The sequence below is a fragment of the Botryllus schlosseri genome, chromosome 2, assembly GCF_051294905.1.
Source record: "Botryllus schlosseri isolate E-star chromosome 2, Bs_hap1, whole genome shotgun sequence".
Classification (NCBI taxonomy): domain Eukaryota; kingdom Metazoa; phylum Chordata; class Ascidiacea; order Stolidobranchia; family Styelidae; genus Botryllus; species Botryllus schlosseri.
In genome coordinates this window covers 33,276,739-33,303,496 of record NC_137237.1, presented here as the reverse complement: position 1 = coordinate 33,303,496, position 26,758 = coordinate 33,276,739, and the positions used below count along the sequence as shown (strand labels likewise).

General features: G+C 39.7%; 2 protein-coding genes across 3 annotated transcripts in view; one reads left to right on the top strand and one right to left on the bottom strand.

Annotated features, from left to right (window-relative positions):
- Positions 1-18,205, bottom strand: part of LOC145434471 (paladin-like) — a 78,677-nt gene extending 60,472 nt beyond the window's left edge. The window contains exons 1-2 of the mRNA XM_080311827.1: positions 18,013-18,205; positions 9,145-9,309 (exon numbers count right to left, since the gene is read on the bottom strand). Coding sequence (XP_080167953.1) covers positions 9,145-9,309; positions 18,013-18,027 — 180 coding nt within the window. The 5' untranslated portion in view covers positions 18,028-18,205. The remainder of the gene's footprint in view (positions 1-9,144; positions 9,310-18,012) is intronic.
- LOC145434472 (sarcoplasmic/endoplasmic reticulum calcium ATPase 1-like) overlaps positions 1-26,758 on the top strand; it is a 402,254-nt gene that overhangs the window by 293,773 nt on the left and 81,723 nt on the right. The window lies entirely within an intron of this gene.

Genomic DNA, 26,758 nt, shown 5'->3' with positions numbered 1-26,758 from the left:
ATTGTTCACAAGTATTTGCGTAAACGAGGTGTATGTACAATGTGTCGATGCACAAACATCATGGGACACAAACTCACGTTCTCAAGTCTCATCATGCGCCGACTCTGTACATTCAATGTGGGCATAGACGACTTGGAGACAGGCAAGCGGTCATATTTTGACGTAACATGGTCTTAGTATGAACCGACCTCCACCCAACTTGTGAAAAATAAATCTCACACGAGTACAGCCCTTTCACGGGTTCACACCTTGATTTCGCAAGATTGTTCGGATTCTCAGGTAGACTTGTATCGTGATCCAGACTTCGACATAATCGGGTTGCGTAACTCGCTCAATCCCTCCACGTATTGTTCGTCCTAACCTGCGAACTTTTTGCTGAGACCGCAGTGTTTCACCTGGTTTAATGTATTTGGCGATCACCATCGTTATCAATCTTGCAGGTGATGAATATGCCCGATGTTGCTACTCCCACACAACGACTACAGACAAACATCGCGAGCAGTGACTCCGGATTGAAATCGTAAACAGGGACTGTGTGTGTGTGTGAATCTCGAGTTTAATTACGATTTGATAATGTAATCCAGGTGTGTCTCTGCGAGCTGAAGGCTGATTTCGTGTTAATCACACCGCAAGAAGGTGCTATCTCGTAACTCTACAGGTTAACATAAACCGCGGTCGGAAACTTTTGGTCTAGTTGATCCAGTTACCTATTGAAACGGTGCACCCACGCAGACCATTGAGAAAACGTTGTCGTAACCTGACCATATCCACGGGTAAATATGGGACTACGCGTAACTGTCCATAGATTCCTCTGGCCCCACACCGTGGTCTTACGACACAGACAAGACGCAGCGGTGGAAATATTGAAAATGAAAAACGATACCTTGGTGACATTTGATTTGGATTTTACACCTGATGAACCATACACTCGATTGGTACATTGGGACGACAACTCTATCGTCGAGGTCGAGGGAAAGGAAATGTACAGATTTGTTGGTGTTGTGGATATTCAGCGAAAATCAGGGTATATGGTTGTGTATGGTTCGCATATTTGACTGAGAATATATCAGTATGCATAATGCACTATCCATTGTATCATGTCGTGTGTCGTCTATGCCCACATTGAATGTACAGAGTCGGCGCATGATGAGACTTGAGAACGTGAATTTGTGTCCCATGATGTTTGTGCATCGACACATTGTACATACACCTCGTTTACGCAAATACTTGTGAACAATCGTGACGTACTTGATGTGATGGTGTATGCATAGGTATTTTTCATGGAGACAAAACACGGTCTGTAACATGTTTACTTGAATATCGGTCGTTGGGTCATGAGTGAATATCCGGATCCGGTCCACATACTTTCTCATATGAGTGATCCGGTTTCAGCTGACTGGAGCGACATGTATTGACCAGTAAAGACACAATATAGTAAACAGACCCGAGGAAACTCACAAGTAACCCGATGTTGTCAGCGCGATGGGGAACATAAATTCATCCGTTTTCCAAACACCATTATCCGTGTATCAACCAGTTACCAAAGTCGAGGAGGTGTTTTATTCAGACATTTTGACTCTGGAAAATCCAAATCACGAACCCGGACATCACGGACATATCGGAAACCCCTTTATTCACCAATTCCGAAACATACATGTCGATGTACAACAGCACATTGTTATTGTATGTGAGTAACCAATGATTTTGATGGGATGCATCAGAGCAAGTGAATATTTGATTAGACAAATGTATCGGAGTCGTTGTTGGTGTATATTTTGTCGCTGTCTGTTGTAACAATATACAAAAAATATCAAATTGACCGGTGTGGTTGTCAGTTTTCCAAACGAAAATGGTATTGTTACCCAGGGAAAAGATAGATTTCCAAGTGAAAACGGTATTGGTACTCAGGTAAATGATAGTTTCCAGACGAAAAGGGTTTGCTACCCAGGAGAAAATGATTAGTTACTCTAGGTAAAAGTATTTTTCCAAGTGAAAATGTATTGTTACACTGGGTAAACGCCGGATCTCCAAAAGAAAATGATATTTTTACTCGGGTAAACGACGGACCACCAAGTGAAAATGGTTTGTTGCTCAGGGAAAAAGGTTTGTTACCCGGGGAAAAAATATATTTCCAAGTGAAAAAGGTTTGTTACCCAGAGAAAAAATATATTTCCAAGTGAAAAAGGTTTGTTAACCAGAGAAAAAATATATTTCCAAGTGAAAAAGGTTTGTTAACCAGAGAAAAAATATATTTCCAAGTGAAAAAGGTTTGTTACCCAGAGAAAAAATATATTTCCAAGTGAAAAAGGTTTGTTACCCAGAGAAAAAATATATTTCCAAAGGAAAAGGGGTTTGTTACACTGGGTAAACGATAAATCTCCAAAGGACAATGGTATTTCTACTCGGGTAACGACCGACCTCTAGGTGAAAATGGTAATTTTACTTTGGTAGGTATCGTATGTTTAGTGTCGTTGGTATTGTTAAACGTTGTCGCCGGTATCCGTTGGTATACTATTACGAATGTGAAAAGGATTTACACGTCTTGTGCAGAGTATCGCGACAGTAAAACTATTTTTGGTAGGACGAAACAAGATCGTTGTTCAAATGCTAATTCATGCATTTCGATTACCGGCTTGCTGTACAATAGAGATGACTCTACATTAGACCGTGCTGTATGCTTCGATTAAAACCACAAGACCACATGTAAATCTATTCGCGCAACTCGATGATGTTGATATAGTGTTACTAAAATTATTACCTATTTACACAACATAAAAATAAAAATTCATGTCGTAGTAAGTTTCTTGAGCTCGTACTTGATGAAAACGAATGGTGACAAGTAGGCTTTGAGTGAAAAAGAATTATTTAGAGTAGTAACAGTTTGTGACCAACGAATGCAAATCGATCATGATATTACAATATACGCTTTCGTCAACATAACGACTTGACGTAGAAACACTTTAACGTTTTTTCAATAACTCAATCCTCGAGACTTGTTACTTGTACGATGTACCATTGGTGTGCAAACTATAACGATCATTTTGTATGATAATATGTTTTAGTTGTATTGTTGTGAGGACAATCATGTGATGACTCAGCACTTTTCGTTAGCAAAGTAGGTCGATTTGAGTGTAAGATGTAAGCACCGTAACTAGAAAACATATGTACTCTGTTGTTGGCGTAGCTGATTTATTGTTATGACATGGACATATCCTGAAGCCTTGGTTTGTTGTCTTACGAAAGATGAGGCGACCTCGGTGTCGTAAATTGTGTTAACTTAACTCGTATGGATACCACAATTGTGCTGGACTTACACATGATATTTGTATACTGCACACATACAACTTTTGTGTAAACAACTCTGGTGTTTCTGTTAATACTAGTGCTGTGTTGAACTATTCGGTTCTTAAGACACATGAACAACCATTCAGACAATAAAGGTCTTGAGGTAACGAAACAGTTTGTAGAGCCAAACCAACCATTCTTTAGTTTCGTAATGTGGGAATATCGAGTAAAGTTGATTACTTTGTGTGATGTAAATATCTTTCGTACTTTTGTAAGAGTAGTGGGGGTCTCATGAAGAAGTAACTAGTTGACAAAAACAAAATATTGAATGAAGGTTCGTCTGTTGTTTTCATAAGTCAAGAGAGTGAAAATTGTTGTTGTTGTTTTTGTTACACTAAATTGAAATAGTGTGAAAGCGTCACCAATCATTGCGTATGTTCGTAGCATGAGCGAATATATTCGTGTACCATGAATATCTTTCATATACACTTAGTGTGAAATGAGATGCGTGGAATAATAATTAGTGTCCAACAAAAGTAAAACTTGTTGTGTTTGCTTGTGTACTTTTTTATCATTGTTTGTTGTTGAAAGACGGGTGAGTTTACATTTAAATATAGTAAGCGGGACAACTCAAGTAATAAATTTTGCACGGTTGAAAATCGACTCGTTTGAAAATACCGGTCAATGGAGTAACAGTATCAATATGAGTGGTATATTATTTTTCGCGAGATGCACCAATCTTCTAAGCTTAACTTTTCAAAAATTCGTCATGTCATAGAGAAGTAGTCGGTTGTTATGAACTCGAAACAAATGTACTGCGATTATCACGATGATGCAAATTACGATCAACACAGTATTTCGTAAGTGAATGTGTATCGTTTGGTATGTTCAGCAGTCACTGAATGACAAAAATAGCAAACTGATGCAACCTGGTAGTTAAACGATACAGTTACAAGTTGGATGTAATCTTGATTTACAGATGACAGCTTGATGATGTAAAGCTCAGCCACTCAAATGTGTTCATTGCAAAGTATTTGACCAAAAATAAAATATCAAATGGAGACTTCGGTTTCATTACCAAGCGAGTGAAAATTGTTTTCTGCTGGGTGGATATGATTTGCATTTAGAAAAACGATATAGACCGATTAAGCGACGCTGTTTCATATCCGTCGAGTGAGTAAAATTTCTTTGGAGTTCGGTTTAGCTAGTTAATTATCGGTGCTTCAATCCCGTACAAGTAAGGTCTTTTAGTGACTGAGTATTGTGATGACATTTACTTTGACGAATGAAATTAGGAAGATTTTCAATTTCTCTGATTGTGTGTGTATTTTACAAATAATTCTAACTATAGGACACATTTAATAAACGTCATGCAAATTGTTTTTGTGATGGCAACGACTTTCAGTAGTCTGGTTAGATGACGACAATTATTTCAGGCGATTCAAAATAATTTAATAATCAAGTCATGGTCGAGCATTACAAAATCTCATATGTCAAATCAATGTGTCGAACCTTATGTTTACATCATTATAATTTTCAATATAACGCCTGCGTTCGTTTGTAAGAAATGAATTCTCAACTACGTTGGTCAAACTTTCAAACCTCGTATACTCAAACATATTATGTTAATCTCAAGTTGTGCGCGCCGAGTAGTAATTACTTTAGGTTACAGAATAGTAACGACTTTTACAGCTGAATAAAAAAATACGAGTTGGCGGACTATGAATACAACTGAACTTGCTATGGATTTCGGATTGTGGTGATTACTCGCGTAGTCTTGTCTACTTTTCATAAGGATACTGTTGAGTTGGTTGGGTAAGTTACAAACGGATTTACTTGGCAATGTTTTCGTGGTTGACTCTTTGAATATGGTAAGATGGTAAGATGTCGAGATGTAATACTATTTCCGTACACTCAATTACAACAAAACATAACCAGCATTCGAATAAGCCGTAAGCTACAAGTGGATTTAAAACTTGATGCTGTTTTGTGGTTAACTCAAGTCAGTGGTCGTGTTTGTGTCGATTTCAGGAATGATCATGACGAGTTGATCGGGTTGACCGTACAGAGTTGCTGACATTCCAACATCTTTTACGCTGTAATGTACGGATTTTATTGTGATAAATTATTTCTCGGTTATTATTCAGACATTCAAATCTCGTATACTCAAAATACAATATGTTTATGTCAAGTCGTATATGTGTCGATTAGTAAATAGCTTACTTTGTCTTCAGAACAGTAACGACCTTTACAATTGAATAAAAAAAAAGACCGATCATACGAATACAACCAGAATGAATTAATTCAAATTTGTGAGTTGCAGTGATATAATCAAGTAAGTGAAAACTAGATTTTTAACACTTGGTGATGTTGTGAATAATTCTTTTGAGTATGGTAAGATGTTAAAATGTCGCTTTGACAAACGAAAAGCCGGATCGCGAATAGAGTTGTAAGGTATCATTACTTGTTTCAAATCAATGTGCGTATAATATTGAAATGGAGCTGCGGGAAAGTTGGTAGTCATGTTTGTCAATTTATTTCAATTTAGACTATGTCAAAGTCGAGATATTTCATTTTGGATTACCTCAATTTACCTATAGAACATCTCGCGAATGGATTCCGACGCCACACTATAACATTTTTGATAATAAGGACTCAAGGGTTTTCAATCAACAATACCTAGATTTTTTGGTAATGCTAGAGTTGGCCAAATGATAAGTTGCGTGTTTTTGTTAGGCGTTTGATTTCTCAGAAATAAATACAATTATTATATGTGTATACTTGAGATTTCTTGATTCTTGTTTAGTTAGTTGGTATTGATTCTATAGGTGTGAAACAGCGGCGTGGAATGTGTGAATAATTCGACGCGATTGAAGTTGGAGTCAGTAATATTCAGGTTACGTTCGAATCAACAGATCGCGGTAAATGGATTTCTCGAAATAATTAGAATTGTACCGAATTAACACATTCAGATACGAATCAACTTGAGCTGTGTAGTAAATTTCATTTCAAGTTGACAAATTGACACATTGCTTGAATATTCGCATTATTCTTATCATACAACTAAAGTCAACCACGTTCCAAAGTGTCAAAACATATAGCGACCACCAGAAAGTGTCAAATTGTTGGTTTACGAATCACCGTCTCTGTGACAAACTTATTGCGGAAATATTACCTTGTGAGCGATCGGTATGTCTGTAACACCAAATCATGAGCGATCGCTATGTCTGAAGCATTACCCTGTGAGCGGTCCTAGGATTTTAAAATTATTTCACACCTTTTTGAATAAGCGTACACTTCACAAAGGATTAGGGTTAGAGTAGAAATAAATGACAATTTGTCGCAATTCAAGTTACCGACACTGGTGGTTCTGTCATTCGTTACTTATTAAATCTTACGAGTGAAATCGAGTTCTGTGACAAACTGCTTACTAAATTTTCACCACGTGAGCGATCGGTATGCCTGTAACACAAAGCCGCGAAAGATGGCTATGTCCGAGACATTATCTTGTCAGCGATCGCAGGGTTTGCAAACTATTTCACACCTATTTGGAGTGTTAATATGTGAACGCGGCTATTGTTGGTATTCGAATCACCGTCTACGCCGGCTCTGGGGTAATCTAATTACTCAAACATTACCATGTGAGTAATTCCTAGATTTAGCAAACTATTTTCACGTCTTTTTTGTTGAAAGTACGACATGTCAACACAACGTATACCTGAAAGGGTGGCGTCATCAGAGATCCTATATGCACGACAGGCGAATCACCGCCGCACCCATAAGAATAACGATATATTGAAGTCGCACTCACCGTAAACGTTGGGATTAACTCGAATCGGTCATATTTAATAATTTTGAATATACACGTTAGGTAATGGCGTCACTGTTTACTATACTTGATATTCAACACCACTTCACCAGAGATCCCATAAGAAACAATGACACATCACCAGAGATCCCATAAGAACCAATAGCACATCACCAGAGATCCCGTAAGAAACTATGGCACATCATGAGCGATAGGTGGTCTGAAAGGGTACCATCACCAACACGAGTTTTCGCGGCACATCACCGACGAAGCCTATACCCGAAAGGGTACCATCATCAGAGATCCCATAAGAACACATGGCACCTCACCAGCGGAAGGGGGGGTCAAAAGGGTGCCATCACCAACACGAGTTTCGCGGCACCTCACCAGCGGGCCCATAAGACACCATTGCAGGTCACGAGCGATCTACTATACTACTCACGTGCGCTGATGTCGTAATGAGCCTACCGCTTAACGGAATTTTCGCAAAATTTGATATTGGTATATGTGAGTTTTGAAAGTGTTCCATGCCGAGATGGATGCCGAAATTTGACATGGTATATCTTGGTTGTGTTCTGCAGCTTCGCAGTAAGTTTCAGTATCGTCGGTCAATGATTAGCATACTAATTCCGTTATCAAAGTCGACAATAATGTCGGTACGCGCTGATTTACTAGATACTCGACTTCGTCACCAAAATTACTACGCTAGTCATAAAGCCATAGTCTTGAAACTTGGTACAGAGCAAGATGACAGCATCAAAATATACCATACGAAATTCTGTCACCCAACTCCATATGGAACATAGTTAAAATCAACGAAGAGCAATAGCGACTTTGCCTTCAATTACTGTTGCAGACGGATCGACAATAACAAAGTCACCAAAGGTATCTGGGCGTGACAGTCACGTGATTTTTCGAGTTTCCACACCACCTTTGAGTACACGCTGATTAAACACGCGCTGGAGTGACGGCTGACTCTGTCCCATATCGCCGTGAAGCGAGATGTAAACAATGCATTGGTCACGCAGATTAACTTGGTGTCCCAAGCGGATATACAATTTTGTATGTCCAATTTGAGTTAAGGATCGATTTTGTATTTGAGGGGGTCGGTGGTTAATGAGTATGTGGTACCTAAAATCAGAATATAGACAGATATTTGGTAAGGAAATGCATATGTTACCTCGAATAGGGATACTGAATAACCAGTACCGAGAAACTTTTAAACTATGCGCGAATACACATTTTCATGACGTCATGATTTCAATTCACAATGATTCGGTCAACACGCTTGCATTCCGGCATATTATACAGTGTCACAAGGTCTCACATAGTCTCGTAATGTAGGTTCCAACTATTTCCATTTAATGTTATCAAATACAAGATTAAAAATAACGAATGTAGAATGCGATATTCCTGATGTAGTGTCACAGCTCCTCTATGATAGCAACTTTTGTTACGCGCAAGGAACTATTGCATGGAGCGGTACACATAGCTGCGTAATACTGGGATAGATAGAACGTTAATGAAAGTAAAGCTAAAGCATACGATTTCCCTCAAAAGTCTTGTAATACATTTAAGTAGCGGCACGTTATCTCCTCATTCCAGCCATGCCTTCAATTATAGCATATGAATGCTAACTCTCCCACGTGACAAACGAGCTCCGAAAGCTGTTGATTCTTCGAATTGATGAACCTCAAATCTTCATTCGGTCTATTCTATTTGTTCAAGGACGCGTCATCGCGACCATTGCTTTGCTTTCATTTCGCGGTTATGGTTCAGAGGTTATGGTAGTGTCACTCAGCTCGGATTTTCAAGGTAAGCCTATTGGCCTACTCATGTGGATATTAGTGTGGGGCGCGGATGCTGTCATGTCCAGGCCTGCTGACACATGAATTTATCCAAGGTAGCTAGTGATACCAATGGTATATCTTTGCTCAAGGCAGCGCGTGGTAGCTAGATAGTTGTATTTTAGGTACGATATTATGTTATCAAAGGATATTTTACTTTGTCTAAACAAAAAGTTCTCATACATCACATTAACGAATGCTTACGTTTCCCGGAGCAGAAAATGATGATCGCTTGACTGCTGCAGCGACAGTAGAGCTGACTCTCCGGGCGCGACTCAGAAGCGGTGATTCTACCGCTGTCTTGCGTCGATGACTCAGTCGTGTCACGCGCCGTTGGTTATTGCTAGAACCATTTAGACAAAGCGATGCCTGTAAAAACCCTGCGTCATTCAATTTACTCTTGCTGTTCTACATTCTCTATGCAAGCCACATGATTTGACTAGCAGCTAAATTAGCCCACACCTTCAGCGGAATAGTGCTCTAGATGTGGACACTTTCCTGAGACATGAGCAGATGTGCTAGAATTGAACAGCCTTGCTACTCAAGTAGACGTAATTTCGTAAATTTCGTCGGAACTTTCAGTATATCATCGCTCTATAAAATGTGCCGGACCTAATCTATGGAATAGTTTCTCGACGGCTATCCGTCAGTCGTCGAGCACGTCCTTGTCCACATTCAAGTCGAAATACAAGCAATTTCTACTGAATCAATACTAGTCAGCCTTCTACTTAACCGGACCAAGACCTGACATATCGATCTCGCCTACCGTCACATACCACCTCATTTTTTCGCTTCTCCTTTTATAGTAACTTCTTGTACTTTTCATTCAGTTTACATGACTCCTCTGTACGTCGCTTAGGCCCAGTTGAGAGTCTGATCTCAGAGACTACGTCATGTACTGCAGTCTAATGGTGTTTTTGAAATGATGAATTTTAATAATGAAATGAACTGAAATGAACTGAAGTGAAGGTGGTAACTTCAATTGCAAGATGCATGTTCGATACCAACCCACAATAATCCAGTAATTAAAAATTGGCACATTTTCGAATGATTATTCGCCAAATACGTATGACAATTTTACTCGCATAAATGATGCAATTGAAACCATATTAATTATTTCAACTGTGCGAAATTCAAAGTGTAAAGTAAGTATAGTTTTGTTTGAAAATCTGTTCAGTAGAATGGGAGATAGTCTAAAATAATATCGACTCAAGTAGGCCCCATATGTTGCAAGTAGGCTATAGGTCTCCTTGAGCACTCCGAAAAAGTAGAAGTAGTTCGCTACTGACAACCACTATATATGTTAGTGGACAAACCTAGCACTTTATCTTCGGTGAGTCGGCTACATGTGACATAAATGACTGCAGCAGCATTTATGAATCGTTTGCGTACAACAGCATGAGTGATCTTGTCCAGCATGGAACGTTTTTTTTAGAAATTGATTGCATATTTATAGAAGGCGGCATAGTGTAGATACATTTGCAGTGATCGATTGACGTAGTATCCTATTCAATCAAGTCACTTAAAAACCATGAAATCAACGAATTGGATTTTGATAATATTGAATCAGTGTATTTGTTTGTTTCACGGTTCTATTTTTAAATCGGCGGTATGCGAAATGCTAATAAGCTTCTGTGCTTGGTACCAGTCATTCTTGGGCTAATGCATTGGTTATTAGCAGAGGTGGTCAGTAATGAAGTACTTCTACTTTTTTGAAGTACTCAAGTAGTTAACCTCTACTTCTGCTACTTACTCAAGTAGATCTGATTTTCGCTACTTCTACTTCTACTTCGCAATATTTTGTGATCTACTTACTTACTTTTCGCTATTTTCTCTTTGTCAAGTAGAAGTAGTTTAATCCCCAATACGGAAGATATCCTGAGGAATTTCGGGGCTGTTTTCACGGAGTACACTCATTTATACATAAAAGTCAAGTAAAGCCCAGAAATTTTGTTGCGCTTCGCGCTCAGTAGTCTTGGAGTGACAATTATGTTTTCACGGAAGTATCAGTGAATATAATTTAGGTACCGGATTGCTTGGTTCCGCTCACACCGCATTGGCGCCCATATCAAATATTTCATCACAGTAAATATGGCTCACCAACGTTTGAAAGTACCGTTTCGCCATCTAGCAATTGCCTATCATATCGTAATCTAGCAGCCTATGACGTGTCCTGCTAATCTGGAAAATCCGACTTTTTTAACATTACACCTGTTTTAGCAGATCACCTTTGAAGCGTTATGGACAAAAGACATGAAATAAATTTTGCGCTTTTTAGAAGTGGTATTTGTTTTTCACTTTCAATTCTGAGTAACATACTTTCAGTTCTTAATACTTTCAGTTCTTTGGTCATGAAAGCTAGTGTAGTAATGCCTCTATTGTCCGAAAATAAAGCTACACTAAATACAAATTTTTCGATCCACAATATTTGTTATCAACGTATATCAATCGCGCAAAGTGTTGAAACCATATCCGATGCAACTTTTCCGTATTGCTTTTCGCCTAAACTTGGGGCCTTATAATATGGGGTGGGGCGCCATGCCATGATATTCTCGAATATGGGGTCTTGCAGTAAACAAAGGGTTAGTATCGCATTTTCATATCAATGCCATAATTTGCATCCGATGATGCGAAAAAATGCTTATTCTGTCGAAAATTGATACCTTCTGGGATGCATCAATGCGAATCAAGCTCTCTGCACATTCCGCATATCTCAATTTGCAGCTTTTGACAGTCCAGTCGAACGAATTAAGACTGATTTCAAAACTACCTACTTACTTAAGTAGATTTAAAGGCAGTCAATTCTACTTCTACTTCAAGTAGTTTTAGGTTTCTTATGAAAGAAGTACTTCTACTCGTACTTGAGTAGATTTTTCCGTCTCTACTTCTACTTCTACTTGAATAGCTTTCTTGACTACTTTGACCACCTCTGGTTATTAGGGTTGGTGTGATCGTGAGGTTCACGTTCGCGTTCTGTGTGTGAACCTCGAAAATCTAGAGGTTCACGTTCACAAACGAACCTTGGTATGTTCTGCACTGTGAACCTGTTTCATATATTACGATTTTTTCGTAATTGTAACATATTTCATTGAAATTTATTGCATTTCAACTGCGGGCCACTCTATGCATAGCGCTGGCAGCATAAAAAATCAACACTAAGCGACCATGCACCTTGTCAATCTCAAAAATTTTACCTGCTTTGTTAAAAAAATTTGCTCGAAATATCCAGCTTTCTGAATATTTAGTGACTCTCTGCTGTGAACTTGACCCGCGATCACACAATATCAAGAGCAAAATACGCTACACGGAGGGAGTCAGCGAATGATGCTTATTCAACCAATCAATGAAATTGATCATGTTGTCTGATGTAAAAAATCTATCAAGCGTACCTGGTCCATCTCGATTCCATATGTTTATTGTGTCATAAAAACCAAATCGATTAGGGTGTTGGTTACTGCTGTATTACTTTGTTCATATAGTAAACCCGTTTTACACTCTGTCCAATATCAACGTAGCAACACTCAGACGCCGAATACATTGTCCGGTCTGGCCTAGACCGTTAAAGCGTAAGCTTATACTCCCTTGCAAGTCCTTGCCGAAATTGTTGGCAAAACGACGAAAGATATTGATTTTATGGGATTATTATATTATTTGATTGCTCCAGTTGATACATTACGCGACGTTCAAAAAGTCAGTATAAACTTCAGCATTGTGACATTGTGTGGCCCGAGTCGTCGTTAGGTATCGTGTACATTAATATATATCACTGCACTGAAATGTAGGGTTGAAATTAGCAATATGACGTCACGTGATGTCATGAGGTTCACGTTCGCGTTCACACAGAACCTTTCAAAAAGGTTCGCGTTCACACGAACCTGAACCTTTCAGAGGTTCTCACCATCCCTATTGGTTATCAGTACTAAAACAGGCATATGAAATCTCCCTGTGGCATGTGATATATTTTGAATTCGTTCTGCTATCTAATGACTAGCATGACACAACGAGTCGGATTGTCTGTCGAAGGCGTCTATAAGAATAGCTGACAGAATGCAATGCTTTAAGTGATGCAGTTCCTTCTAGATACCTTTTATAGTGTAAGTATATGTATGGGTAGAGACGGAAATACAACCATAAAAGTGATGGAAATTGATAGTAAAGACCCAAGCGCCTCAAACAAAAATAAATCGATTATAGTGATGTCCGTCCGTTGTGACTTCCATTCACAAGTATAAGTGTATAGAATTTACATCATAACTGACCCTGTGACTTAACTGACTAGGACAGCTGATTTCAAACCTTAAACATATCATCCACGTCATTACGCATCATTCTATACTCGCCACCAATTTCGAATGCGTAAACTTAATCGATACTTGGGCGGACTGAGTATACGCGAAGACACCAATTAAGCCTTCACTCCTGATAAGGATACTTGTATTTTAATCTTTGAAAGCCCAAGATTACTCCTGGAGATTACGCTTAGAATAGCTTACAATATAAACGACTTAGTCCAGAGCTGTTTCCATGTCTTATGTGTGTATGATAACGCTGATTGGCAATCGCAGACGATATCGTGAAAAGATTGACGCAATTTGAAAAGTCGATTGCTGTATATACCGTAGAGCAGTTGTTTCCGGCCTGAAAGGTCTTGTCTCACTAGTGGGCCACGAAAGCATTTGCAGATGGACCACAAAGCTATATTGAGAAAGTGACAAAGTTGGTGAAAGGATAGGTTTAGTTGCTCCGGTTATTCCAACAAAACTATTTTCATTTTGCCAAATTTAATCCGGGTTGATATTTTTCGGATGACTCTCAGCAGGATAAAACGGCCATAAATTCGGTGTGATGTCGCATAACTGTATCAAGGAAATTACGAGATTTATACATTAACCAGAAGCCAACACTGATCGTGCAGATGCTAATTCTACATTATGCTTCAAAACGCTGACAGAATAGCTGAACAGAAATAATATAATATCGCACTTTGTGTATGCAAATCAACGATAACGGATTTGGTTTTGTTAAAAAAGTTAGAGAAATACTGATACTTAAACAACCTGCATTCAACAATAAAATGATCCGCATTCGGACAGTGGTTCCCCAGTCGAGAAGTCCTGCCCTCGCCTATTACTAACCTACCTATTACGTAACGTCCGGCTGGATGAATAACGGTACTCTTAAACTTCGTAATCACCAACAAGTATAACACTGGTGGATCAGTGTCCCTTAAACATGATGAAAAAAGCGAGAATCGCCGAAATACTCAAAGGAGACAAAAGTCGACATGGACCCAATTGTGGGATAGGGAATTGTCGAGATAGACGTTTGTTTATATTCAACACGGAACTCCACCAGTGGCTGTAGTAAAAATTGACCTGTCATCGCTTGCTATCATTACCGCATCTGACGTATCGATTTCACCCGTTCTGTGCAATAACGAATGTCTTTTTTATTCAATCAGTGGCTGTTCAACTACTTCAAGCGGCTATTTCTGTATTGTCTCATTCAATGTTACATGCCCTTCTGCAACAGCTTACGCATGTCGACGGGTTTATGGGATGCCGAGGGGAATACCTTTGCGGCAAATGGCACATAATAAAACGGTGTACATCAGGTACCTTTATCGTACAGAAATCTGCTTTCAAACTCATTATAGTAGGTAACATATACAGCAACTCCCAGGGATGGATTGGGCTCAGTTTTCATGTAGGCCTACCACTCCAAGAACACGTAAAATGGGGTACACGGAGACAGATCCATGTTGGGATATATGTCCATAAGGATAGGAATGGGCGTAAAAGCAAACTTTTGTGCCATAAATTACCGATGACCTGATTTATACTGTACACCAGGGATGCCACACATACGGCCCGCGAGCCGCATCCAGACCGCGAAGCAATTGTGAGTAGGTTGAAAAACTCTTATATTATCCAGCGCATTTGTAATAAATAATAAGATTTTTTGCATAAAATACTTCCATTAAATATTCCTTCAAGACAGCAAATGTCGGGCATGTTCATCGTTCATAGAGGTCACATTATAACCACCCGACTACTGCGTTGCAGTTCCACTCTAGTTACCACACCAGGTACAAGCAGGTGAAATTAACACCCAATTTGGAGAAGGCAAAAAGTGCACACTGAGTTCAGAGGTTTATGGGAAATTGGGCCTAAAAGTATAGCTATTCACAGAAGCGAAAACGCTAATTGGAACCTTTACATGCAATTCAAACAAATATGTACTTCAAATATCTATGGTCGCACTGCTGTGTCCCCGGATCGCGATTTTATAATAATAAACCTTACTCCAACGTCCGCGTTTACAGTTAAATATATTGTATTCATCACAATGCATACGCAATGCTACCGCCAGATTACGACTAAGGCAAAGGGAGCATATAAAGACGCCAACTTCTATCGTCGTTAGAGCTACTGTTCTATCGGTTCCTAATTGCATTCAACCGGACAATCATCGTATTTTTTCCAGTTCTATTGCTCGCGAATAAAGGTTTTACGACTTGCTATAGAGTATATATATGCTTGACAATAAAGCATTAAAGTGAAAAGCAAGAGCACGAGGTAACATTTTGGAATCAGTTGACTGCGGTCCGGCCCGCGATCGATTTTAAGGCTTGAATCCGCTCAGCGATGCAATTTGAGTTTGACATCCCAGCTGTACACGCTGTAAACATCGTAATTGTATATAGCCTACAACCAACCCAATATCCACTCCACTTTTTTTAACATCACAGGGCTGCGAAAAGAAATGCGCAGTTGAAACTACTTCGTCAGGAGTAGAGGTCGACCGATAATCGAAATGGCCGAAAATCGAGGCCGATATTTAGAGCTTTTCCCGATTATCGACATCGGCCTATTAAGGCCGATTTTGTGGCCGATATTTTATATTTAAAAAAAATTCAAAAATATTGGAAATTCAATGCTCCGTGTTCTCAATCTCAAGAAATCGACGACGCAAAAGGTGATATATGACAGATTTACCCTTGCAGGACGAGTTTAACTGGGTGAGCATGCGGAGAAACTATGCTTCCTGCATTACAATCTACCTTTTCTGAACCGATCTGCAATTCTGTATCATGTTTTGCTTTTTGGGTTATCCCAATTTTTAACGAATGTGCACAAATAAGCAACAATTCTTTTCGATTTCAGTTTTCTCGTTTGTTGTTCAGCTTTCTGTGGCATGAATAAGTGCCATCTTGCCTAATATATAATATTTTTGGTGAAATTGTTCTCTGCTCCTTCCATATTAATATCGGCCTATGATATCGGTTATCGGCCTTGTAGGGGGCCGATATATCAGTATCGGTATCGGCCTGTAAAAATCAATATCGGTCGACCTCTAGTCAGGAGTATTATGAATCAAGAGGGACCGACAAAACGATTCACGCGATCGAAACAGAATCGGGTATTGATTGTATTATTCGATTCAGGACGTATGGGGCGTTTTTTGGTAGTGAGATTGTCTTTCGGCAGCGACAATTTTTGATGAACGAGAATTACCGATCCAATATTTTTGTCCCTTCGGGGACTTGACAAGTTAATAAGTTGTATCACAGCATCCGAACATGTTGCGCAAGCCTATATGCGTATTTACATGAAAACGACAATTTGCCGACACATTGATTGACCCGCAGCATTGCTACAAAGCGCCGTGTCACATTCAGAAATGATCGGATTCCCAAATTTCGGAATCAGAAACCATCCGGCTCCGACTAGCAATTTGAAATTCAGATTCTTAAAAAATCTGGCTGATGAATTCCCAATTGAGAGTCCGAAAAGATCCTGCCAAACCCACGCTAATTTTGCATGTGTCAGTGGGGAAATCATGCGAAAATCCTTACTGTCATAACAAATTAAAAATCTGGATCCAGACTGGCTACGATAACACTCGATGAAATACTGTTCCGGCTCTTCAACCGGGCAGTGGCAATCTCTGGTCGCAATTGCGGTTAACTAATACAAGGTATAGCTCGCATTAAGATCCGGTAAAAGGTAGACATTGTACACACCAGGGTCTGTCGAGTTACATATTCCTCATCCCCCTCCATGCTCATCGGAGTATAAATGCATCACATGAAGGTACATAGTGGTTCTGCTGGTGTATCACGCCCCTAACCCTAGGCGTAACATAGCATCGTATGTCTAAAGTACGGATGTCCTGTCCAGACGTTGTCAGTAACGCAGTAATACTTCTTGTTCGAAGTATACTCAAGTAGATTTTGCCTATTTAGTCTTCCTTATCATGGTTGTGTTTCAGACGACGACGTCTACTTATACCTGAACTGCCCTCCAGTCAAAATTACCCAATTACGTCACTTTTAGGAGTGAAATCGTCATAAGCACCGCGGGAAATAGCCTTCGCAGTAGCTTTTAAATATAGTTTTCGAAAATTGCACCTTTTTGTAGCGTCATTACTCATTTTGCATTTGTCTCGAAGAGGCGTCGTGTAATTTCGGAAGTAGCCACCACCGATAATCTGCCAAAAGTATGCTAGCCCGCTCCAGATCTACGTTTTAAAACTACTTCCCTGAGTACTTTCAGAACTTTCATTTTGTACTTCTACTTGAAGCTGTTTTGACACGGCTCAAAAATATTATTTCCTCTTGTAATTGCGTAGCAATGGTGACAACTTTGATCACCTCTGTCCCTGTCTCATTTACACCGACTGGTAATAACAGCACGAAGGCCTGATTTAGCGTCCATCATAACCATTGTGAAAATTTAGGAACTGCACCTATTTCGTTTGCATTCTTTGCCTATGCTCTTGTACAATTCACTTCCTATCTGAATCTGACACTTGTTTTCTTCTTGACTCTGTGAGCATTCGACCGCATCATCCTGTAACTAATAGCGAATGCGTGTGCGTGAATCGCTGTATAATCGTAGAGTCTGTGAGCTTGTATCTGCGAAATTCACTTAGCATCGACCGGTCGATATTACAAAGCCCTGCGATCTGGTAATGGATGTTTCAATGACGGTTTCATTCCGGGTAACGCAGTCGAAATAAAATTCCAACCTGCACAATCCAACATAACGTAACATAACGCTGACTCACCCAAAAATGATCCATAATTTCCGGCGGCGCAGTCCAAAGGTCGAAACGTATCGGATTAGATTACAAAGCACACTACACTAAATCATCTGATAACTTCATCTAAAAATATGACTAGCCGCGTTCTCAAGATGGATATTACCCGATAGGGCGTTCGTTCCGTGTCAGAGACGAGCTCGGCGAGCAGTAATGCTGCGAAATGATACGGTCGTGAGGGTTATTGATGAATAATGAAAGAGTCCTTGGAAAATATAATTTTGATGGAAAGTGGCGATAGATCACTCAGGAACTGCGATTGCGGACAGCGATTATTCGCTTTTCGCGGAATTGTAATTTGTTCGATCTTTTCATTGTATCGCAGTTTTGTGGTGTTTTGAAACGATGAAAATATTAATAAAACTGATTGATTCATTGATTGATTGAAGCGCTTTATATCGTGAGTATTGTCAAAAATATTGACTATTGCTATCGTGTATATACAAGCTGACTTCTCACTATGATGGTTACAGAAACTGTGTGCCGATGCTGAATTCTCAAAGCGTAGCTACTTGACTATACATCAGTAATAGTTCATACCTTGGTATAATGTGATATTTTAAACATGCTGTATCTAAGCAATCTGGGCTAATAGCACACCATACAATAGATGGGCAATTGGGAGGACAATATAGATTATATACGTTAACCAAATACGATATCGGCAGTACTGTAAGCGACACTACAAAACCTTGAACTGGTCACTGAACAGTGAAGCCTATTTTATTCATATTTTATATTCATATTATTTGTACGTTAGTATGTCACAATATTTTGGACTGTCCGTGTAACTATAGCACGTGTCCATGAAATCACTTTATTCTGAAAATGAGTGCAGTCAAGCATATTGATCTCATTTGCATTGATGGGTGATGGTGGCATCATAGTGTCCGACATTGTTGTGGACACCAGCAAATCTCACGGCTCACTGCGATTGGTCTGCGTCACACATTCGATTTTGCTTAAGGCAATTTGACGGTAAATTTTGGCCGGCTTGCCAAGCGTTAAATTTTATTAAATTGGTATCAATTGAAAGCTACCGCGGTATCAATTGCGAAAATATAAATTCTATTCAGCTCGTGCTCCTGGAACCACCAAAATCAGCCTCAAATGTTGCTTTGTAACGGGGTTACTAGTGATCCGGGAATCAAGTCAAATCGATGACCTTTTTCGTCAACACCACGTACGTATCGTAAAAATGAAGGCAATTCGGGACTTAAGTCAATTCAATGAACCTTTTTGTCAACACAGGTACTATTGGTCGAAAACTTTTCAAATTATTCATTTTCTTTTCCAGTATTACAGCTCTCAAAGTTTTTAAAAGTGACCTCTTTTTCGCATCTCAACATATGATAACCCCATAGTCACCATCAGGAACAAGTCACTCTCGTTGAGACCCAATTCCGAGAAGTCAAAGAAGTGCATACAGAGTTCAGAGTTTTATGGAAGAAGGGACCCAAAACTAGTTATATATAGAAGCGAAAACACCAATGCGAAACCATAATATGCAGGTTACACGGAGGAAATGATAGTTACACTGAAATATATGGGTCAGCTCTTGTATTCCTCACAACGCACACGCAGGGCTGACGTCAGTATACGACTAAAACAAAAGGAGCCGAAAATATGACAACTTTTATATTCGTCAGAGCCACTGTTTTAGCCGTTTATAACTGTATTCAATGCGAATTATTGTCAATTCCACTGTTAACGAATAACGGTGTAGCTAGAATATAACCCCTATGCTATATATAATGTAATATACTATTGCGTATATAGGCTTGATACTAAAGTATTCAAATGAAAAACAAGGGCATGGTTTTTGGGGTAATATTGCGGAATCATTCAACTTGTGCGGCCCGCGAGCGATCCGAAGGTTTGAATCCGGCCGCGACGCAAGCTGAGTTTGACCGAGCCTTGAAACCTTAATTCGAGGTAGCATATATCATTCTCAAAATTTAGAGCAAGGTTCCTCATGTTCATAGAAATAATATTCCGGTATAGCAGTGATCAACCAGCACTATTGTTTCATGTCGCTAGTTGCGATGACATATTAGTGTCAACAAATTGAAAATAATGTTCGAATAAGTTCAACTGGCAATATATACTTTGTGGCCGCGTAAAATGTACATATTTGAACACTTCATGGCTGTGTTACTGTTATGACGTAATATGACGTAATAATAAGTGGTAATCGAATACTTGGCTCGACTCGAAGCTTACTACTTGAATATGAATACTACTTATGAAGCAATTTACGGATTCGGTATTTGTGGGTATTAGGCATTGTGACGTTATTTCCGTTCGCAACATGTCAATAGATATGTGGCGGGGCTCTGTTGAGGATTTCCACCCACCGAAAAAAAATATTATTCACTTCTGAAAGTGCAGTACGTTTTCGATATTTTTTAATTGAGAATTTGCAGTGATTGCATGCGAATTGTCATCTACCTCCATGTCTTCCGCAAAACTCTACTCGCTATTTGCTCGCTTTCCAATGCTAACCTTGCGCCTAATCTCCATTCGCACAATAGCAATGTCATGCGCATGCAATATTTGTACCCGGCCTTACGAAAAGGTCGAGAGATATTCGCCCCAAACAACGTAATTTTGCTGATCGATACACCAAAGCCAGACTCTTTAATTAGCTCCCACTTTACGATCATTGGATGAACTTCGAGAGTGCAATCCGATCAATGATGTTGTAGACACATATAATTGCCCCCTTCTCAGATTATGAACACCGCTCCGTAGTTTGATGCTCCCGATCGATCATATAGTGCAGGCACAGGTTCAATTGCGGACGCGTGGGCTTACTGTCGACATTATCATCTATCTCATATCCCATTCGCTATTCCCTTGATCCGGCTAAGAAGCATCGTCAGTCCGGTAAATAACGCGGTAATTCTCAGTGATTACTGCAAGAAATTGCATTCAATGGCTAAATACAAGAGTATGGGCAAAAGGACACCCGCAGAAGACTTTATTTACGACGCGATTGAATTTGGGATTCCATACACAATATTCAATCCGATCAATTGAGACAGCGATGAGCCTGGATTTGGAATTTTCAAATTTTATTGTGGCTGTTGGAAAATATTACTCATTGCTGCGTGCACGAGCTACGAAATGAATTCCGGATTTTGATTGGAGCTAGAATTTATATCTAAAATTAATAACGGGATTTAAATTTAGAAATATAAATCTGGTCACTTCTGGTATCTGACTTGTAGTCAAACGGTGAGCAGCGAAGAAGAGCGAATTAGTAGTTTTCATGTCTAAATGTTTTTCAGGATCTTCCCCCCTGCTCATTTTTCGTGTAGTAAAATAAAGTAGAATATCGCGTGGTTGTTGCGTGATGCGCAGAAAGCTGACAAGCATAAACATATAAGTCTTGCGCTTGCCGTTACCTAATCCGGCTCGTTCGAGTATCGCGTATAGTACCGAAATTAATTTTCTATGGAAAGTATGTGTGTGTGTTTGTGTGTGTGTGTGTGTGTGTGTGTGTGTGTGTGTATGTGTGTGTGGTATGTGTGTATGTGTGTGTGTGTGTGTGTGTGTGTGTGTGTGTGTGTGTGTGTGTGTGTGTGTGTGTGTGTGTGTGTGTGTGTGTTTGTGTGTGTGTGTGTGTGTGTGTATGTGTATGTATGTATGTATGTATGTATGTATGTATGTATGTATGTATGTATGTATGTATGTATGTATGTATGTATGTATGTATGTATGTATGTATGTATGTATGTATGTATGTATGTATGTATGTATGTATGTATGTATGTATGTATATATGTATGTGATTCCCAACCGCAGCTTCAAGGTTGCCTTCTTGTGGCTCTGATTGCTCTCGACATATGTCACAAAACTATGATAGACGACAGTTGTTGTCTATTTCTATGAATATTGAATAGTTATAGTCAATTTCTGTACATCAGGGTTAATCTACTTTTGTGGCTCAAATTCCCCAGTCTTTAGCGCCCACTAGCGGGTTTACAATGGGGTATGAATACATTGTCAGTCAATCTGACGTCACATTAGCAAAGCTTCGCCTATCGACTGTATAGACCAGTGGTCGGGAACCTTTTTGGTCCAAAGAGCCAAATTGACCCTATATTTTCCATTTTAACTCCCAAAGAGCCATGCATGTCATTCAAATACTACGTCACAATCAAAAGATCGTGACGTCATCGTAGCGCAAATTCGAAATCACTACATGGGTTTCGTCGTTTGCACCGTATTTTATCTGTAAAAATTCGTAGGCTACTAATCATGCTGGTTGCCTTATTTGAGTGATGAGTAGGCCTATGCGAAACTTGAGCTACGGGAGGGTTGTTCAGATTTGAAAAATTGTCAGGAAACTTCGATGCTTGTGACCCAAATGAAGGTTTAGTACATAAAAACACTTTTATGAGCAATTTTGGTCATCTTCGTCGTGATCTTCTATCCCCGAAACCCCCCCAAAGATCCACGGGGCAATTCTCCTTACTACTGGATAAGCAATGTTGACCACGTCACCGGTTTATAGCTTTTGTGTCGTTATCAGTTGAAAACGGCCGTGTAGAGATGATATATTGCAATAAAATAGCCATGATTTCAAAATTGTACTTGACTGCAGTCCCATAAAGGCCACATGCACAACGATTTCACTCTGCACAAACTGTCTATCATGCTCATGGGAATCATGTATCGGTTGCACCATTGACATCGGCTTGTTTAGGATCGTACATTGAAGAAACGCCGTTGGGTTGCAATTCGTCAACAAATACTGATATTCCCAGCTAGTTTTCAGCCATAAGATATTATTAAAATGTATGTAATGTCAGTAATGCTTTTCTCAACTTCAAATCATCTGTAAAATACCGAGTTATCTTATTTTATGGTAGACTGCAATTTAGTTGAAGAAGAATGCCTGAAACAATGCATCAACACAATGTTCAGCGCTTGCCTTATAGATATTCTTGTCATATTCCATACATTGTCAACCTCTTCAACAGTTAGAAGGACACAGTCGTGCGTTGTGGTAGTTTCGGGGCAATTTTCTTTCAGATATGGCGGATGTAGTAGAACCTCATCTACAGTCGGTAACTTGGAGTGACACTCAGATACACTCAGATAAATATCCTTCCGAATAGTGACCAGAATATCAGACCAAATAGTAGGCAGACCTGAATCTTATTCATGGTTGGTCCGCAAAACCCATATCCGCTTTGTTTCAGACTTTCTTCTGCAACTAAATTGCAGTCTACCATAAAATAAGATAACTCGGTATTTTACAGATGATTTGAAGTTGAGAAAAGTATTACTGACATTACATACCTCTGAATAATATCTTATGGCTGAAAACTAGCTGGGAATATCAGTATTTGGTCACGAATTGCAACCCAACGGCGCTTCTTCAATGTACGATCCAAAACAAGCCGATGTCAATGGTGCAACCAATACATGATTCCCATGATCATGATAGACAGTTTGTGCAGAGTGAAATCGTTGTGCATGTGGCCTTTATGGGACTGCAGTTAAGTACAATTTTGAAATCATGGCTATTTTATTGCAATATATCATCTCTACACGGCCGTTTACAACTGATAACGTCACAAAAGCTATAAACCGGTAACGTGGTTAACATTGCATATCCAGTAGTAAGGAGAATTGCCCCGTGGATCTTTGGGGGGTTTTCGGGGATAGAAGATCACGACGAAGATGACCAAAATTGCTCATAAAAGTGTTTTTATGTACTAAACCTTCATTTGGGTCACAAGCATCGAAGTTTCCTGACAATTTTTCAAATCTGAACAACCCTAAGCTACATAGATCTTTTGTAAGTTATATATTTTTAATGGTATTGCACTGAGATGCATATGATATTTTTCTATGCTTAAGACAATTAACATATAGATTTCCAACAGACGCAGACAACAGTAAAATTATGAATCTATAATTTTTACACGCATTTTACAGTTTATGCGGTTTTCGGTGTTGCATGGTATTCCTGATAGCTTTCAATTGTTGAGGTTAAGCTTCATACAAAATTTGAGACTTTCGTCAGTTATACTAGATCAGTGGTTCCCAACCTGGGGGCGTGAAAGCATCTGAAGGGGGCGCGAAGAAGCAGTACACTGAACTTTTTTTCGCGCTTTGCGCGATTTACCTCAAATTCACGCGTGTTTCTCTATATATAGACCGAATTTCATATTTTTGAATTCTTTCATCAACAGTCATACCCTTCCATGCCATCAAACAATCTGTTGGGGTTGCTAGGACCCCGGTTGGATTTTGTGATATGACGATAAGGGGGGCGCGAAATTTTTCACCATCACAAAGGGGGCATGTCTAAAAAAAGGTTGGGAACCACTGTACTAGATCGTAATTTCCTCTAGATACTATTTCTAAATGCTAGGACCCATGATGACATACGTATATGTGGAGCCAAACATGGTCACTCACTATACAGCAGTATGCATATTGTATACCTCCTGGAATGTGTGATGCGTCAGTGAATGGGGTCAGGGGAGGCAGTGCCTCACCTATGTGTGCTAGATTTTGAATTTTTTTACGATAAAAATAACGCAACTTGCCTATTTATTGTTTGAAAATAAAGCGTGATAAGAGAGGTGAGGCATAGGTGAGGCACGGCCGAGCCAGCCAGGCCTTCCCTGTGGTAGCGCAATTCATCGTAACTATCGTAGAATTTGTAATAACTGATATCAATCGAATGTAATTGTCGCACTGATTCCGATTCGACTTCTCAATTCTCAAAGTATTCAGCAGTAACACGACGATGCGCCTCACGCCTACTCGATAACAGCGGCTACAAAGCTATACGTTATCAATCAAGAATGTGGATAGCTATGGCGTTGTTTGTAATTTGAAATTGTAATTGTGAATGTCACTTCCACTGCAGTTCATTTCTCACCAATGCGTATTTGAAAACTGCATTGTGATACAGGCGGAAGATTTAATAACAAGTTGCTGCAATATTGATAAATTGAGCACAAAAATTAAAATTTCGCAAAGAGTCATATCTAATACCCAAAAGAGTTATATATGGCTCGCGAGCCATAGGTTCCCGACCACTAATATAGAGGAGTGAAGTGTAACATAGATTCTGAATTGGGCCATCTCTAATGTAAGCGCTGGTGATTGGTTGCGGGCCTACAACAGCTTTCTTCGCGGGCCGGATGAAATCGTCTAGTGGACCGTATCTGGTCCGCCGGTCCTGTTTGACAGCCCTGCTATGTTGTTAGGTCGGTGCGGTTATCTGGTTGTGTGTTATATCCAAGTCCGAAACAACATGTTTTCAGCCCCCTTCCGCCCAGAAAAGCTCTGATCTTGGGCCCACCATAGGCAATGTTCCCTCTAATTTTTCACGAGTCTGCGCAAACACGTTAACTCACTGCGCAGGCCCTTGGACAATAGTGCGCAACCAGCCCCCCACATAAGGTAATAAACATAACCCCCCTATCGGGCTCTGTGCTTTTTGCCGATACTTATCATCTACATCGGGGCAGGTTTGGTGGCTGTGTCGCCTGAACGCGCAAAGCGCGAAAATTTTATATGGTTCATGATTGAATCGGTCAATATGATCGAGAATTGCCTATATCTATTGCTATCCATTTTTATCCTCTCTCTGCTCACATAATCAGATTTACCGGTAAAGCTGATCGAGTGAGGTGTGTTAAAAAAGGTAGGTCCTCTAAATATTAATTAAACATCTTCGGGCACACCCGTAGGTGTAATGACTTCGTTGCATGATGCTATTTCGTGACCTCCTTTCGGCTATGTCAAGAGACATTGAAATCACTCAAACGTACTGAACTAAAACACGGACACGATTTAAAATTGGTATTTTTCTACTGGTAAATAATGTTCCCTATAGACATGACATTTGTCTTATTGTGGGACTCGGATCGCCAGCACATGAACATTCAGTGCCAGCCATTTACGCGCCTATGAACACTTAAACTTATATGTATGAATCGAAGTTTTCGGTCAGCATATAGGGCAGTCCTTTTCAGCCAAGGTTTTCTCGCCGGTCATCGTTTTGGCGCACTTCTCGGAGTCGCATGTCACATAGCCTATAATTTCATATGTCTTGGTGTGTCGTGGCGAGGTAATGGCCGACGCCCAAATGCCCATTTCTCTTAATCACGCGTATTTTTTGTTATTGGAAGGGTATCCAATAATCAAGATATTTGACAAAATTAATTCGCGCGCGGCGCGAAAAATATTTTGAAAAAGTTCCAAAAAAATACACCATGATTTATGTTAATTCTATAATTCACGAAATAATTTTGGTCTCCTTTCGATCTCGTCCCCCTAATTGAGGGTTTGGGGTGCGGCAGTTAAGGTCCTGAAGAAATCTTACGAAATGTTCATGACACGCGGAGAAGACTATGCGCTAGTTTCTCGCAGATTATCTTCGAGCTAGCCCATTGTTATCTATAACTTTGTTAAACCATGTTATTTCGCCATTCCCAGAAAATAATGCGCTATTGAGATGATATCAATATCGCTCACGCGTACGAGACCATACTAAAATAAAAGATTTTTCGTTAGGCGCCCGTGATTGCAAAGTCTCATTTCTTCACGGAGCGCGATATTTACCTTTGCAGGCCGCACTTGTACCTCGGTGTAAGACTTCAGCGATAACACTATTTGCCCCTGGCAATGTTCCCTCTAATTTTTCACGAGTTTGCGCCCCTGCGTGGTCCCTCGG